Source organism: Alosa alosa, chromosome 8 (genome assembly GCF_017589495.1).
Source record: "Alosa alosa isolate M-15738 ecotype Scorff River chromosome 8, AALO_Geno_1.1, whole genome shotgun sequence".
Taxonomy (NCBI): Eukaryota; Metazoa; Chordata; class Actinopteri; order Clupeiformes; family Clupeidae; genus Alosa; species Alosa alosa.
Genome location: NC_063196.1, coordinates 4,328,040 through 4,345,991, shown reverse-complemented (window position 1 = coordinate 4,345,991; position 17,952 = coordinate 4,328,040). Strand labels below are relative to the sequence as shown.

The 17,952-nt window shown below is 47.2% G+C and overlaps 1 protein-coding gene across 1 annotated transcript in view; it reads right to left on the bottom strand.

The window, feature by feature from the left end:
- arid1b (AT rich interactive domain 1B (SWI1-like)) overlaps window positions 1–17,952 on the bottom strand; it is a 78,305-nt gene that overhangs the window by 15,579 nt on the left and 44,774 nt on the right. The window contains 4 exon segments of the mRNA XM_048251347.1: window positions 1,019–1,364; window positions 5,304–5,498; window positions 9,416–9,505; window positions 11,063–11,306. Of these exon segments, the coding sequence (XP_048107304.1) occupies window positions 1,019–1,364; window positions 5,304–5,498; window positions 9,416–9,505; window positions 11,063–11,306 (875 nt within the window).

Below are 17,952 nucleotides of genomic sequence, written 5' to 3'. Positions count from 1 at the left end.
GAGAGATTTATTTTCCATGCTCCCCTATTCCCCACCCACCCAACAGTATCCCACATCTACAAGCAAGGGCCCTGGAAAAAGAAGATGAGGATGAAGGTTAGAGGCAGACATGCACGCAGTGTTGCCTGGTGTTTGAAGCATATACGACTGTTAGGCGTGCGGGTAAGTGAAGCCTGCTGGAACCACGGAGTGCCAGCATCAGCATAAGTCCAGCTCAGCCCACAGTCGCTCTCACCGGGTTCGGCCTAGTGCAGCTCTGCCCAGGCACTCTGGAGGTCCAAGCTGCTAGAGAACTGAACTGCATCCCCACACACAAACTTGACATTAATCTTCAGACGCTCAGCCTCTTTGGCTGACATGTGTGTAACCATAGCGTAGGGCTGTAGCTCATCTCTACAGCAGGTTAGACCTCCATGAGCAGGACTGGGTACCACAGGAATGGCGTGACCCAGGAGCAAGCAACCCCTGCCAGCACCTACCCGTACTGCTCAGCCTGAGGCCCCAGGGGAGGAGGCTGCTGGGTCTGGGGCTGGGTGGAGGGGGCGCTGAAGTGAGGGTGGTGGGGGTGTGGATGGGGGTGGGGATGGGGGTGGGGGTGGGGTGGGGGTGTGGATGTGGATGGGACAGGTGAGGATGGGGATGTTGTTGGTGGGAGTGGGGCGATGAGAGGGGCCCGGGTCGACCCCCTGGCCCAGGCAGGCTGGGGTAGACCGGAGATCTGGCAAATGGAGGCCTAGATGGGGCAGAACAGCCTCTGTGGTCAGGTAAAGAATTGGTTAAGAGCACATCCTTGCATAACATCCTAAAAAAAACAATATGGCTGTTAAGTCCCTAATAATTTCCCCAAATGCCCAGCACGTAGAGGTGGACAAATCAGATGTTAAGGTGTGTGTGAAGGTGAGGGTGAGAAGATGATCAATGGTGAGGAGTAAGATAAACAACTTCAAAAAAACAAATCTGTACCAATCCTCTTTGTGGCTGTGGACATATGCAATAACCTTTCATATGATCGTCTCACCTGGTCTGTCCGACTGAGGGGGAGCCCTGGATGCCCCCTGCTCCAGGCTCCTGGGGTTTCCGACCGACCCCCGGCAGGGGCGGACCCATGCCCGGCCCTGCCGGCTGTGGTATGCTGGGCGAGGTGGGCGCCATATTGTTGGCGTTGTTGCTGCCTGGGTAGGGGCGCCCGCCTGTGGTCTGCCCTGGCCCTCTACCAGCGGGGACGGAACCACAGTGCTGTCCTGGGCCCTGCCCGTGCATGGGGCTGCTGGCGTTCATGCCCAGGCTGTTGCCCATGCCAGGGCTGGGGCCACTGTAGTTGGCACTGGGGGTACCTCCATAATTGGGTGGCCGTTGGTAATTACCTGAAAATACAGAGGGAAACATCAGAATTCCTTATTCCCTATAGAATCGGAATTCCTTAACAAGAGTGCTGTTCAGACAGGGTAGGGTAAGGATTCAGGGGCCTTAGTAGGGTAAGGATTGTTTGGTGAAACATTCATCACTTGATGACAGATGGGCACTAGGCACATGGCTGCAGGCATCTGTAAAAATGCTTTGAAACAATCACGTACTATGGTGCCATAGAAATAAAACTGAATCTATAGATAGTAAGACAGTGAAACATGAAAGCCAACATGACGGTTGGTGACAATCTCAGCATATCAATCTGTTGTCACCAAACACCTCAGCTCTAACAGAGTGTTTCTACGCTTTAAGTCCCAGTGCAAAAATGAGAGGGAGGAGGACAGGAGAGAGAGAAAAATCTGAAAATATCCACCAGTGATCCAGGCCCAAGGGAGGAGTGTCATCTCCAAATAGCTAGCTCTTCCCTCAGCAGTGCGTTCACATTTATTTATTTGATTTAAAATTCATGCATCTTCCCTCCAGTTTTGCTCCAGCTGTTGGGTGGGTACAGGTTTATGACATATCTACTTGCTTAAGGTTTCATCCCCCCATGCGCATACGTAAGGGATTATGTATAGAACGCCGGAAACATAGTTCGCAACAACACACGTTGGACTTTAGAACACAGCTGATCAACCGTTTGCTTTCACTTTTGAATGTTCCAGTTCTTGCATAGTGATATGAAATACCTGAAGTAGAAGCACAAACTCCGTTGCCATTGACAGCAGTAATTATATGTTTGCAGCTGTAATTACATGAAAATATTTTACCGTAGAACTTTGTGAAAGCCCATTCAAGTCAATGGAGCGTTCTACTTGCCTTGTGAAGAGCCACACACACACACACACACACACACACACACACGCGCACGCACGCACACGAGAGACGTTCACAAACACTCATAGGGCCTCTCTCCCATCATGTTAGAGAGAGGGAAACAGAGGAAAAGAGAGACCAAGAACATTACTTTTGATGTCATACACAAGTTCCAAAAATACATGTGGTGGAGTGGGTGGGGGTCCATACTGTAGCGATGCTCAGTGGCTCCTCTAACAAGCTCCTTCACAGTCGGGGGAACGAGCAGAGGGGGTCGGTGGGGGAGTGGGATGCAGAGACAGAGGCAGGGCCCTGCCAGAACTAGGCTGGGCCCTGGAGCTATGCCAATTACACGGCAACTCGCTGCGCTGGCCCTGGAGAGAGCCGGGATAATCCGGAAATTTCCCCCGGGGGAAGGGGTGCATGGGGGGATGGGGGTGACACCAATCTGTAAGATGCGTCTCCCTCCCTCCCGAACAACAACAATAATAATAATAAAAAAAACTACTATACTGCTTAAGTGATTCACAGCCTCCAGCCAAACCAAAATACGTGCTCTTCAATCTCTGAGGGATTAAGAGTGCGGGGGTCTGAGTGCATAGCAGGAAATGTGATGGAATACATCAACTCAAAAGATGCAAAACCTATGTCACAAAATCCAGAGGTGTCAGGAAGAAGAAAAACACTGTCCTGTCAACACAAAACCCAAGAACGAGAGAAAAAAAAAATAACTCCATGACTTGTTTTTAGGTCAGACATCAGACAGTTTAATTATAACACTGTCACTTCCTGAAACAACCAAGATATGATGAGGTTTTGCGCTGACAACTTTCAAATGCAGGAGATAAAAACATCAATGCTGATATACTGTATTCAGTAGAACTTTGAGTAAAATGACAGTATTGGATTTATATCATAGATCTAGAAGTCAAGGCATTATACTGCTGAAAAGCTACCTGCCTTTTTATTATTATTTTTTATGTCAAATAACACAATCCTCATCGTCTGCAGGTTGGACTGACTCCATAAAATGTCAGGAAGTAGTAAAATCAAATGACTTGCTTTACGTATGAAAATCACTCACAACTGGGATAGTATTGGCTTTGTGTTAGACCCCATCGCACCAGTCCAGGTGCTGGCTATTTTTGCATAAGTTGGCGCCTCCAGACTTTTGACTACAGCTCACACTCAACATTGTTTCGAAACTAAAACCTCACATAAACAAATAAAAAATCTTCTGTAGGAGCGCATGCCTGTATGTGTGAGGGCGTGCGTGTGAGATTATGGAGACAGATGAGTGTGTGTTGGTGCTAGCTAAAAAGAACATGTGATTTTTGTTATTGTGCGTGTGCATGCGTGCGTGTGTGTGTGTGTGTGTGTGTGTGTGTGTGTGTGTGTGTGTTTGAGTGTGTTTGCGTGCGCGTGTGAACGTGCATGCGTGCGTGTGTAGCCCTTTAGCGTCAGTGTTTCCATGTTGGCAGTGGAGGTTTATTGCCCACTGGTGTGGAGCAGGCCAGACAACAGACAGAGCTGATGCCAAACACAACACTAGTGCTGCTGCCTCCACGGCACAACTAACCCTACAACCACACCACCACACACACGACAATCCAGTGTGTGTGTGTGTGTGTGTGTGTGTGTGTGTGTGTGTGTTCAGAGTGCCATTGTACTACAACCACACCACCAGACCAAATCACCACACACACGACAATCAAGTGTGTGTGTGTTTGTTCAGAGTGCCATTGTACTACAACCACACCACCAGACCAAATCACCACACACACGACAATCAAGTGTGCGTGTGTGTTCAGAGTGCCATTGTACTACAAACACCAACCACACCAAATCAGTCATTACACACACTACAATTAATTTCAATTGTGTGTGTGTGTGTGTGTGTGTTCAGAGTACTATTGTACTACTACCACACCACCAGACCAAATCACCACACACACCACAATCAATTTCAATGTGTGTGTGTGTGTGTGTGTGTGTGTGTGTGTGTGTGTGTGTGTGTGTGTGTGTGTGTTCAGAGTATCCCATTTAAAGGCTGGAAAGGGCAGCATTTTTTCCCCCTTTGTAAACTGTAAGTATGTTTTCAAAGTCTGCGTATGTGGTGTGTGTATGTCAGTGAGTCAGCCTGTGCTCCTTCCATTCCTAGGCTGCAGCAGAGAGTGAGCCTCTTCAATTTCCCCTCTCTTTTCCTCTCTGAATGTTTATTTAGCTGTGAAGCACAATCAGCCTGAGTCTTCGGCCTCTCTGTGGCCCACACCAGAGCGGAGCGGAGCAGAGCCGCTCGCTAAGGGGGGGTGGGGGGTGGACCACAGCAGCACCGGACCAGCTGCACCTCAGCTCTCCCACCAGCCCCAGGCCAGGACTCCGTCTCAGGGCCCACTCATCATGAGGAGAGAGGGAGGAGGGTGAGAGAGGGGGAGAGGGAGAGAGATAGAGAGAGGGGGAGAAAGAGAGAGAGAGAGAGAGGTGGGAGAGGAGATGGGCTGCTGTAACAGAGTGCCATTCTTTTACAATCAGTGCTAGCCATAACATTACAGGCTGCTAACTCTGTACAGGTGCACATCAGTGCGGAATTTCTTCCAGATGAGCACGTAGATACACACGTAAGCAGTCTCACACACACACACACACACACACACACACACACACACACCTGGTGCCCAGAATGTGTAAACACATGCGCAGATGTATGCATAGAAATCCACTGACTCATTTCTGTGTTTTCACATGTGTCTGTAAATGTTCACAGACACACAAATGCATGCGTGCGCACGCACGCACACACACACACACACGTCATCCAACTTGTGTGATCAATGACCAATCAGCTGAATCAACAGGGGAGCCCACCTCATCCACTCTGCTGTTTTCACAGGCCCTATTAGCGCTTCACAAATTAGGTCAACAATGCCTGAGCAGTAATTTCATCCCTGACAAATTGAAACAACACAATGGATTCCAACTGTGAACGGTGTAGCACGACAAATCGCGCCAAAAATCACTCCCTCACATGAGCAGTAAAATAAAGGACAAATGGTGATGAAGGATATCTAGGCGTGTGGTACCTGAGGGGCCATACTGCCCACTCTGAGGGCCGTAGGGCGGGCCGCCCTGTTGCGGGTAGGGGCCCATGCTGTGGTGCATGGGGCCGGCTGGAGAGGGGTGTGGGGACATGGAGGGTCCGCCAGGCTGCTGCTGCTGCTGCTGCTGGGCACCAAACTGGGGCCCTGGGGCACCTCGCTGCATGCTGGGAGCAAATCCTGAGAAGAAGGAGGGAAAAGGGGAAAGGGTTAAGTACAGCACGTGCTGCTGGAGGCCAGAGAGAACATGGACAAGGGAAAACAGGTAGAGAAACACAAAGACAAAGACAGAGCGAGTGTGTGTGAGTGTGTGCGCACAAGCAGGGGGTAATGACAGGAGAAGAGTGAAACAGTTGGCAAGGCAAATAAATAAATTTGAACATTTAAGGGCAATTTCATCACTAATTTGGAAAGAGAAAAAAAATAAATTGGAAAGGCAATTACATGCTAATGATGGGGGTTAATTCATGGGCACTCTGAGAAGGCACAGTCTCCAACCCATTTATTATCCAAACCACTCAGATGCCATTATGTAAATCCACACTGACATGTCAACCACAAAAAGCCTCAACGAAGTAGAGATTTTTTTTCTTTTATTATACAACGATTTTTCCATGGCACCATCTACTTCTACAATGACCAAAACAATACAAGCACACATCCATGACAAACAACTTTTACAGTCATTGCAAAGAAATCTCTGAGTGAATATGTCTGGTAGAGCTGACTATGGCCCTATCGTTCACCGGTACCTGTGGCTAGCTTTCTGCCTCTTTGCACATGTTTTGCACTTCAGTGAGTTTAGCTCTGACTGGCTAGTGCTGAGGAGGCTGATGGAAAGACAGGGGAGGGAGGGAGAGAGGGAGAGAGGGAGAGGAGAGAGAGAGAGAACAAAGGATAAACTCCCATCTCTTTCCCTCACACTCTCCCTCCACTGCTCTCTGCAAGGGGAGCAGTGAAAACCGTGTGTGTTTTTTAAATTGCCTGGAAAATAGACAAATTGGTGGGGCAGGCTTTTTAGAAAGTGTCTGAAAGGGTGGACATGTGTGTGTGTGTCTGTGTGTGTGTGTGTAGGAAAGCATGCACATGCATACACTGACAGGGCTGAGAGCAGGCCAGCCATTAAGTATCTTTTGGGGGAGCTCTCAGACGTTCAACCTGACACAAACAAAACAAGTGTCCACGCTAGACTGAGCCCTCTGGCCCAGAATCACTCAAGTGGTATCACAAACACTGGTGTGTGTGGCTGTGGGTGTGTGTGTGAAATGTGTGTGGATATGTTCTTAAAATATGAAGAAATTGGTTCCAAAATGCTATATATCCATTTTTAAAATCATTATTAAGTCATGTTTAATTGTGGTTTAATTTAATTGTGTATCTCAGGTAATATCAATAATTTTGTGTTTAGTGTTGTTTTGATTAAAGCGATGGTTCAGAGTAATTTCACCCTAGGGTCCTTTGCACCATGACCCCGAGCCAAACACCCTCCCAGAACCTGTTTTCCCTTGGTCGAACCCTGGTCGAGTAGCGCTGTCAGAAACTAATGAGTTTCTGCAGTCGTAATTGGGAAAAGCCTGTAAAAGTCCTGGCAGGAAGCATGCATAAGGATGTAGATCCAGAAATGCACTAATATTTTGTTCGTAGTACCAGTTTGCAACAATTATTAGTTAACACTAAGTTGTAAACACTTTGGGAAAAAAATAGTAAAAACTGGATATACCAAAAAACGTTGATGTAGTCGCTTCCTGCTAGGACTTTTAGAGGCTTTTCCCAAATCACGGAAGTAACGTCGACGCAGCGGTATAGTAGCCTCCATCAGGCAAGTGTTATTGAAATAAACTCCTGGTGTATTTACAAACTTTTCAATGCCTCGTTTTATGAGTAAAGAACATAGTTGTACTACTGTAGAAGTTTCGTACCATTCAGGGCATTATTAGTGGGGTAATTCTACTTAGATAAAAAGTTGGTACCCATTACGACTGCAGAAACTCATTAGTTTCTGACAGCTACTCGACCAGGGTTCACCAAAAGGGAAAACACGCTCTGGGAGGGTGTTTGGCTCGGGGTCATGGTGCAAAGGACCCTAGGGTGAAATTACTCCGAACCATCGCTTTAAGTACAGTAACGATAAATCAAATAGCAATAACCCAATTACAGTTCCACGGAAATTAGCTGGAAAACTCTACAAAAATGTTAAAAATTATTCTTGAAAGAGCTTTTTGGAACCACTCTTCACATGTTTATGTGTGTGACAGCATGCAGATAAGTGTGCCAATCTGTTTCCGTCTGTGGTTGCTCTGTGACTCGATGTTTGTATGCATGTGTATTTTATTCGTTTTAGTGTGATTGTGCGTGCTGGACTGTATATGTGTGTGTGTGTGTGTGTGTGTGTGTGTGTGTGTGTGTGTGTGTGTGTGTGCGCGAGCTCCTTCGCGCTCTTAGTGGAGGCTCTTGCCGTGTGTAGATTGGCTGCACGCTGTGGCGGAGCGGCCTGAGATTGTGAGTAATGAGAGGAGGCCCTGTTGCCAGGGACGGCTGGCAGCAGAGAACAGTGCGTACACACACACACACACACACACGAAGACACAGAGACAGACACACACACAGAGAGACACAAACACACACACACACACACACACACACACACACACACACTCTCTCTGCTCCAGCGGGCTGGGTTGCGTTCAGCCTCTCTGGCCTCCGGCTAACAGCTACAATCCTGCAGCCATCTCACCTGGGCCAGTTTAACCGCTAATGGTTAACAGCTATCCAGCGCGAGTTTCCTCCACTCCACTCTGGAAAGCTCCGGGGGAAAAAAGCAACCACCACTAATGACTAAGAGAGGGGAGACTAATCTGCTCTCCAATTTAGGACACATAGTTACACCATGACAGGACAGATCTTCCATTTAAGGACGTCGGGAGTGGAGGCTCGGTGGGTCCACTGGAGAGGGTGGCTTCAGCCCAACATCACTGTGGTCCAAACACAAAGCTCAAGGACCATGACCAGGAGCAGCAGCTAGCAAAATATTTGGCTGGTGAGGCCTCTACCAAACCTACTGCCATACAAACATGAGTAAGAGAGCTATACTGTTACCGATACTTTTTCCCAGCTTGTGTGGGAGAAAACGGTGACTGACGATAAGAAATGCCACACAGAGCAGTCACACAGATATTTCATTGTTTGTTTGCTACTGTATGTCTACAGGGTCTTTTGATCGCGCACACTTGACACAGCACTGGCTGGGCATGACGAGTCGTCCATTCCCTGACCACACGGAGCTGCGGAATTCTGCTGTGATCAATCAGGCCTGCTGACATCACCCGCCGCCCCTGGCACGCCAGGCACGGCAGCGCATGGGGCAGCATCAGGTACGCCAGGCACGGCAGCGCATGGGGCCGCATCAGGCACCACGTCACAGAACCTTAACCTCTGCAGTCCCGCTCGTTTGCTTTGGCTGGCTTCTGTTTGAAGTGAAAGAGTGTGTGTGTGTGTGTGTGTGTGTGTGTGTGTGTGTGTGTGTGTGTGTGTGTGTGGGGGGGCACTGGAGTGGGGGTAGGGGTGGCTTCGACTCAAACCTTTAACTTTGTGCCTGACGCTTCTTCACAGGGTTGGCACGTGTGCCACAGAAAGCAAACAAGCGGGCGGCTAGCGCTGCCATCGGTCACCAGAGCGGAACGGCCAAATGGGCCGACGGCGTGCGGAGCGGCGCTGCCCCTGACTGCGGGCCTGAATTAGCTGAGAGCGTCCCGGCAGGGAGGCCCTGACAGGTGGTCGTATGTCAGCCAAATGAGGCCATTCATTTGCCATAGCAGTGGAAAACGTCTGGAAACAGCCATGGGGACTGACACGGACATGCTCACATGCACACTGAATGTGAGAGAATATACAGTACACGCACGCACACACACACACACACACACACACACACACACACACACACACACGTTGAACCATTAAGGCAACATGGCTGACACTGACATGCTGGAGTTGGTTTGTTATGTGGAAAAAAGCATGACAGGTCCTTTGGGACTGAGGGAGGAGTGTGTATGTGTGTGTATATGTGTGTGTGTGTGTGTGAGAGTGTGTGTACTCACCTCTGTCCTGAGACATGGGTGACTGACTCAGAGTGGAATGGGAGCCCACATCGGACATATTTCCAGGGGTCTGCGGGGCCATCTGAGTGCCTGCAGAAAACACACACACACACACACACACACACACACACCACACACACACACACGCTTTGAATACACTTTACCCCACACCTGTAGTACTCAGCTGGAACCTGGAACACCCAGACCATATCACACACTCCTAGTGGCATTTGGGTCTTTTAATGAGTCTTTTAGGAGCATTGATATCACTCCTGTCTGTCTGTGTGTGTGTCTGTGTGTGTGTCTGTGTCTGTGTGTGTGTCTGTGTGTGTGGCTCTCTCCTGCCACGCTGCGGAGGATCACATGTCAGCGGAGCTCCAGCCTGGGTGCTAATGAGTGACTCGTATCCCAGCGGAGACGCGGAGCGCACGGGGGACATGGGCTCCCACCAGCCTCGTTATCCAGACCTGGAGCAGGCCGAGCACAGGCAGGGCCAGAGACATGCAGCCTCAGCGGCTCCAACAGGGGGAAAAACAAATGACAGGAAGAAACAAATAAAAGGAAAAAGGGAACTGGGGAGGGAAGGAAAAAGTCTTCACTGCCCCGGCTAGCGGTCAAATCAAACACACTCCCCGGCTCACAGTGGCCAGCACTGTAGGAGAGAGTAATTGTGTTAAACTGACTCCGAACCGCTAACAGAGTTTTGTGAAACTATTTTAACGAGTGAGAGGCTTGTTTGGACACTCGGGGGTTGGGGATGGACACAGCTCTGTCCTCTGACCTGGCCATGTGTGTGTGTGTGAGGGAGAGGACAGTAGGACAGTAGAGAAACAGACACATCAAGACACATCAAGCCCGCTCCCCTAAATGGCCTCGGCTGCCCCAGTAATCCGTGTGAAGTGAGCCTGGACTGCTGGCTCCGCGGCGAGACCCCTGACTGAGCCCTGGTGTGGTGTCTGTGCCAGACCACTGGCCCCCTGGGGGCCACTGCGGTTCCCCATTAAAACAACCCGTCTGACTGGGTCTGTTATCCAAACAACAGCTACCGAGCCACGGGTTTATATAACGACCTGAGGCTCCCGCTGTTCGCTAATAGCGAGCACAAACAGACAGACAGACAGACAGACACCATTATTTGCCCAAGTCCAAGGTATGATTGTAAATAAAGAGTCTATGTTGCAGAAGTCTGAGCTAGCTGCAGTGAGCAGTTGGCAGAGGAGTTAAGGGGTCAGGAAGTCGGGAGGTGTGTGTGTGTGTGTGTGTGTGTGTGTGTGTGTGGCATGGACTTCATCGGGTAATTGTTTCAGGCAATTTAGACCCTCCAAAATCAAACAAGACCTCTTAACAGTTAAAAAATATATATATATTTTGGGGCCATGAGGGGAAAAAAAAAAGACAGGGAGATGAAAAGTGAGAGAAAAACTGCAATACAGGTGGACCTGGAGGACGTAGTCTATTTTATGGAGTACTCCCATATTTCGAAGCCTGTTGGTGTTGTTCATGTTGTGCAGTCAGCTCCACCTCCATGTGTATATTCAGGCGGACAGAAAACATGTACATTTCACACGAGCGAGTCGTCTCTGGCCAGGCCCAGTCTTTGGCGATGTGTTACCTGTCTGACGAGGCCAAGCTTTAGGCAGAACATACCTGGCCCGCTGGCCGGGGAGATGGGCCCGGAGCGCGACTGGCTGGAGCCCACCGGGGAGCCCACAGGGGAGGGCGAGGGCCCGCTGCGCAGGCTGGAGAGCCGCGGCGAGGCGTGCGGCGAGAAGGGCGACTGCGCCGGGTTGCTCTGCTCGCCCTGGCTGCTGGTGGAGCCCGAGACGCTGACCGCCGAACTCAGGCCGGCATCCGTGCCCGTCGGCAAGTCATCGATGGAGCCCGACAGGTCCTGTGAGACACAGACACAGAGAGAGGAGAAGAAGAAGAAAGAATTGAGAAACCGCGAGGACCTATACAAAATCTGCTACTTAAAAACACGGACAGGCCGTTTACCCATGCTATAGCAAATATCAGTTATTTTCTACATTTAGATGTCTTGTAAAGCTGCAGGCTCTTTGAGTTCTGCATCTTCAACCTATTCATGTCAATCCACTGCCAGAGCATATAACGTTAACTGGCAGTGAGTTGAGAATGACTTAAAAAACATTTTTTAAAAATGAAAAGGAAACCTGCTCTTGAATTCTATCAGTCTGTGTTAGTTCATCCTGACTTTTTGCACACATTGTGCCATGTCTACAACAATTTGGCACAGAATGTCTGCAGTCTCCTGCTTTATCTCAATTTCTCGCACTCAGACACACGCAAGACAGGGTGAAGAACATAACACTACTCCAGGGCATTCACCACTGCATTTTGTAACCACGAGATGATGCAAGATGTTCCGTTTGACAGGTGGCCAACACCAAGAGCTCCAGTTTCTCAAAGTGTGAAAAATGGGTATGTGTTGTTAAAGGGAAACGTTCTAAAGACCCTGTTTTCCCTTCTAAGGGGCTCTGGCTCATCTCTTCAGGCTCTCTCAGCAGGCTACTGGCACATTAACAAGTTCTTGATGGATAGACATCATGTCTAACAAGGCTTAGGTACAAGAGAGCTGAAAAGCACTGCGCAGGTCAAGGCGGGTTTAATTTAATTGCTAAACCACCACAGGAATCTCAAGGCAGCTGGAAGTGTACATACATACACACACCTACACACACACGCAAAGACCCCCACTTCCTTACTCATCCGTTTTCCCAGAAACACCAATACGCAGCTTTCTTTTGAACTGGGATACCATGGTCAGACCATGACGGCTATTCAGTGGTCACTTGCCAACAACCATTAATGCATACGTACAACATTCTGCAGGCATTTTGCTTTCAGAACACGTTCAGTGGTAACAATATCTTGTCTTAGGTTCCAATTCTATTTTAGAACACCAGCAGATGGAAAACCAAATAGTATCCACAAATCTGAACCCTTTAGGTATAGTGCGAGTCACAATAAGTTTGATGGAGGATGTGGTCACAACAAATTTCACTACAATTTCAACATCTGTTGTACTTGGACATTTTTACACGGCCATTTAAAAATGTAATGACGCCGTTTGAAAGCAACTAACCCCTGAGCCCCCAGGTAACCGGAGATGGATAGTGGAGGGTGGAAATAGACAATAGAGTGTGCGTGCTCAACCTTGAGTGTGTTGGAAAGTTGACACCGTGGCCATGCGAAGGACTCGCGTGTCAATGTGGCTCCGGTCCAAACGTCCACACGCCGAGGCGGCCTCCGGCTGCGGCGCGCGAGCGTCCTCGGCCCCACTCTGCCATTGAACCCTCTCCTGCTCTAAATAACCGCGTGGCACCGGCGGGCACAGCTGCTCCCGCCTGGCACTCCGCACCTCGCCAGTCCCCTGCACCCGCAAGGTGGCAAAGAGCGAGGTGATAACAGCCACTCAGAGAGAGAGAGAGAGAGAGAGAGAGAGAGAGAGAGAGAGAGAGAGAGAGAGAGAGAGAGAGAGAGAGAGAGAGAGAGAGAGAGAGAGAGAGAGAGAACGCTGACCTGGATGCCAGAGGTAAGGCTTCGCTCCTACCAGCTCTATTATTACATGCCCTCCCGGGGTGTCAAGAGTGAAATGATGCTGCCGTGCTGAACTGGCTCTGGTATTAATCATCTTTCAGTAGAGAGATCTGAAGACAAACCTCAGAGGGTTTCAAAACCAGCTTGAGACCGCTTGTAAAACATGAACGGATGGTGATGATTATACAAGACGTTATCAACCAGAAACAGTCACTGAGCACTGTGAATTAGGTGTAGTTTATCAGTAGCATCCATAAAGAGGTCGCAATCTGGTAATAAGAAAGCCTGCAAAATGATCCAAACACGCTAATATCAGGGGTGGGACAAAATAGCGACACAATATATCCTAGGACTTCTTTTTGGGATATGTTATTGATGTGTTGCTACCATGTGCTGCTACCAAGTGACTTGGTCTGGCCTGGAATGATGAACTAAAATCAGAGGTAGTGAACAACATCAACTTTTCAAATAGGTACATTTTAATTTGACTGGCTGATTTGGTGAAACAACATTTCCAAGGGCTGTGCAGCTGCAAAACCTGAAAGTTGACATGTGCTTTAAAAAGGATAAAAAAAAGACTCGTCACTTGTCATTCGTAGCTATACGTTTAAAAACACTAATGCATAGTGACTGGTTTCATTCAAAGTCATATTGTTAGTGCACTAATAGCTTGCTTGCATCAGCAATGTACACATAATGACAGAAATCATTATTCAAATGTGTGAATCTTAGCTACTCTGTGTAATCATTTTCAACCATAACTGTCCTGTTACTGTTGCCAAATTAGAGCACTCAGTCCCTCTGAGCTCACGCAAAAGAGCTGTTAAATGTGTGTGGTGTTAACTAATAATGAGGATAATTAAAACCAGCTCCTATGTGCTGTGAACACAACACAAGGAAATATAGAAAGAAAAACAGTGTGCGTTCTGTGCACATTTTCCACAAAGAGTGCATGAATGCGTGTGTGTGTTGTGATTTTCCACTGCAGTTCTACATTAGCACTCCTGTACCACTATCGCTGGTGACCGAGCCATCCTAGAGGTCCTCAGTGCCCTGTGAATGTGTGCGTGCGCATAGATGTGTGTGTGTGTATAAATGTGTGTGTGTGCTGTGTGTATATATATATATGGAAAGTCTGTGTTTTAACTGGGAGGTGACATCACAGAGGAGCGCTACCACTGGCTGGACTAAAGGGCACATCCATGGCAATGACCTGATTCTGGGAGCCATGGAATGTCTTGACTTGGTGCTTGGCTAGAGCTAGCTCTGTAACTGCAAGCTTCCATGCTCTTACAACAACACGAGTTGTAACACAAGTCTTAATTGACAATACACATTTTAGACCTTTGTTTTCAAATGTGTGATGCCGGTTTATAAATACTATATGCAGAACGTTTTTTTTGTTAAGCTCAAAAATATTACTACTACTGCATACATCTCACAACTCTAAAAAAACATTAACAGGCCTGTTCGGTTACTTTATTCATTTGTTTCAACACAGTTATTTTCTGTGATAATGAACAACATGCTACCGATGTGACAGGTATAATAGAAACCTGGGCCCCTCTGAGTTTCAGCTAAATTGTTACAATCACACAGCCGTGATGAAATGAAGCATGGGCTCTGTAATGGAAAACAGAAGTTTCAACATGGTTCATGTGTATTTAAAAGATCAGAAACGGGCAGGAATCGGCATGCCTACACGCCAGAGACTTAAGGAAGGTTATAACATCGCCCACTGTGGAGGAATTAGTCATGTACCTTCGCGTCCACGGCCGAGTAAATGAGGTTCACAGGTGTGGGGGGGTTGATGCATACTGCTTGCAGCTACTGTATGATGAGCTAAGTGCCTGACCCCCCACACCTCAATCTCAAATAAAACAGGCCAGAATTGATGGCTTCAAATACTCATCATGGGTCTGTAGCTGGCAGTATGCCACGGCACTGTGCACTTCCGCTCCGTGAGATATAAAAACATGAGCGGTCTGACAGGGTTACCTACCTATCAGAGATATACCGATGATGAGGAACCAATGAGACTAAATGAGTCTAATTTATTCTCTATTATACCTCAGATATACAGCGGGGAAAATAAGTATTGAACAAGTCAACATTTTTTTTCAGTAAGTATACTTCCAATGAGGCTATTTGCATGAAATTTTCACCGGACATTAGTATTAACTCAGATAATCCACCCATATAAAAAATTCCAAACATTAAAGTCCATAGGTAGAGTTATGTGTAATAAAGTGGAATGACACAGGAAAAAAGTATTAAACACACCTGCTGAAATTTCTGAAATACTTTGTAGAAAAGCCTTTATTTGTAATGACCGCTTCAAGGCATTTCCTGTATAATGAAACTAATCAGTCACAGTATTCTGGTGTGAGTTTGGCCCATTCTTTTAAACAGATAGTCCTTTAATATTGAAGATTCCAGGGGTCCCTCTTGTGAATCCTGATCTTTAGTTAACTTCCAAAACTGTTCAATTGGATTGGAAGTCAGGGTCTTGATTTCCTTTCTCTGAAACCAATTGAGAGTTTCCTTTGCTGAATGGTTTGGATCATTGTCCTGCTGGAAGGTCTAGCCATGTCTCATCCTCATCATCCTGGTGGATGTAAAGATTCTCCCGGAACAAAATGACTCCATTCATCATTACTTCAATTGTATGAAGTCTGCTAGTATCATGAGATGAAAAACAGCCCACACCATGATGCCACCACCTCCAAACCTCACTGTTGGTAGGGTATTTTTAGGGTGATGCACAATGCCATTTATCCTCCAAATATGGTGTGTAGTATGACATCCGAAAAGTTACATTTTACTCTTGCCTGACCAGGATACATTCTCTCAGTATTTCATAGGATTGTACAAATGTTGTGTAGCAAACTTTCAACGAGCTTTGACATGTTTTTTCTTCAGCAATAGAGTCATGCGGGATGAGCGTGCATAGAGGCCATGGCGGTTGTGTGCATTACCTATGATTTTCTCTGTAACAATTGTACCTGCTGCCTCTAAGTCTTTCTGGAGCTTTCTCCGAGTGGTCCTTGGCTCTTGGGCTACTCTTCTGACTTCCTGGTCAGAAATCTTGCAAGGAGATCCTGTGCATGGCCAGTTGATGATGCAGTGATGTTCCTTCCACTTGCAGATAATGGCTACAATACTGCTCGCTGAATGATTCTGAAGTTTTGAAGTACATCTGTAACCAGTCCCATTGATATGTTTTGCAACAATAAGGTTGAGCTCTTTGCTTTTACCCTTTATCATGAAATGTTTCTTGTGTGACACCTTGGTAACAAAAAACCTTTTTATAGCCTACCAGTATGTACTAACCCAGCTAATATAAATTTGCACAGATAGGAGGGATAATTTCTCTAACTACTTATAGATTCCAGTTTGTTCCTTGCCATTCCTTGCCTTTGTGTACTGCTTTTTCTTAGTGTGTTCAATACTTTTTCCCTGTGCCATTCCACTTTTTTACTCATAACTCTACTTTTTAGACAATGTTTGGATTTTTATATATGTGTGGATTACCTAAGTTAATACTAATGACCGGTGAAAATTTCATGTGAATAGCCTCACTGGAAGTATACTTACTGAAAAAAATGTTGACGTGTTCAATACTTATTTTCCCCGCTGTATCTTGCTGGTTTTGAATATACACAAACTAAACACACTCTAGTGCTTATTTTCCAGTCCTTTAATCCCCTTCTTTGTACTCGGCACTGCAATGGAGTGAAGACATACTTGCAACACCAAGAACTTGTGTTGCACAAGTAGCGTGGATGATTTCAGCATCAGAACATTTTTCTCACACCACAACATTTCACAGAAATGAAGTCCAAATGACTCTCGAGCGCTTTCCCCTTCTCTCATTGGACGGGACCAGTGTGAGGCAGAGCAGTAGAGAGCAGGCTTCTCTCCTCCTCCTCCTCCTGCTGCCACTGCTCACATCCAAAAGAGGCCTGATTTACCTCCCCGAGTGACTCACCTTCATTACAGCACTCAAGTCTGCCTTTACGTAACTGATGAATGCAATTATTCAGCCTCATTGCCCATTTTGGCTTCAGCTGAACCCGGCGCAACCTCCTCCATCCATCCACCCCCACCCATACATACATTCCCTCACACATACACCACTGGCTCAGCAGAGCAGAAGGGGCTGATTAATAAATGAATCCTGTCTGTCTGATGTTCAGCATCCGCTCGTGCTCTTGTAAATGACTCCTGAAGTAGAACATGCACATTGTGTCTCTCTATCTGCACACGGTGGAGTAGGCCTGGTTGTTGGCACTCACCCTACCTGACTATGCATGTATGAGCCAGGGTCCATGACTATCTTCCCCACCACACACTTCCCTCAATGCACATCCTGTCCTCCTTCTGAAGACAACAGAACTTATTAAATAAATAATAATAAATGATTACCCTATTCCTTCGTACAATGTTAGGTTAAAGGCGAATAAATAAACCACGAAGAAACATAACGTCTACGATCTGAACACCTTTCATGTCCTCTACAGACACCTTAAACTAATCCATGGGGCTGTAAGGTACAAAAATAATTGGACTAGTTCTACTCCGGGTTTGTCTGTGCAACTGTAATTCTTTGTTTTTTTTGCCTTTAGTTGAACAGGACAGTGAAGAGTGAGACAAGAAAGCAAGTGGGAGAGAGAGAGATGGGGTGGGATTGGGAAATGACCGCAGGTCGGATTCGAACCTGGGTCCCCGTGGGCACTCGGTCCCGTATATGGTACGGGCGCTGTAGCCTGCTGCGCCACAGCGCCCCCATATTCTTCGGTTTTAAGACATACTGAAGCACCCAACTTTACCCCAAAATCTGTACCGAGAGGGATTCGATCCATCACAATGAGCTTGTTGCCATCCCATCAAACTCCCCCTCAGTCACACGATTGTGTCCATGACCGAATCAAAATGTTTCAAACTGAATTCAAACTATTTCAAACACAGGCATATAT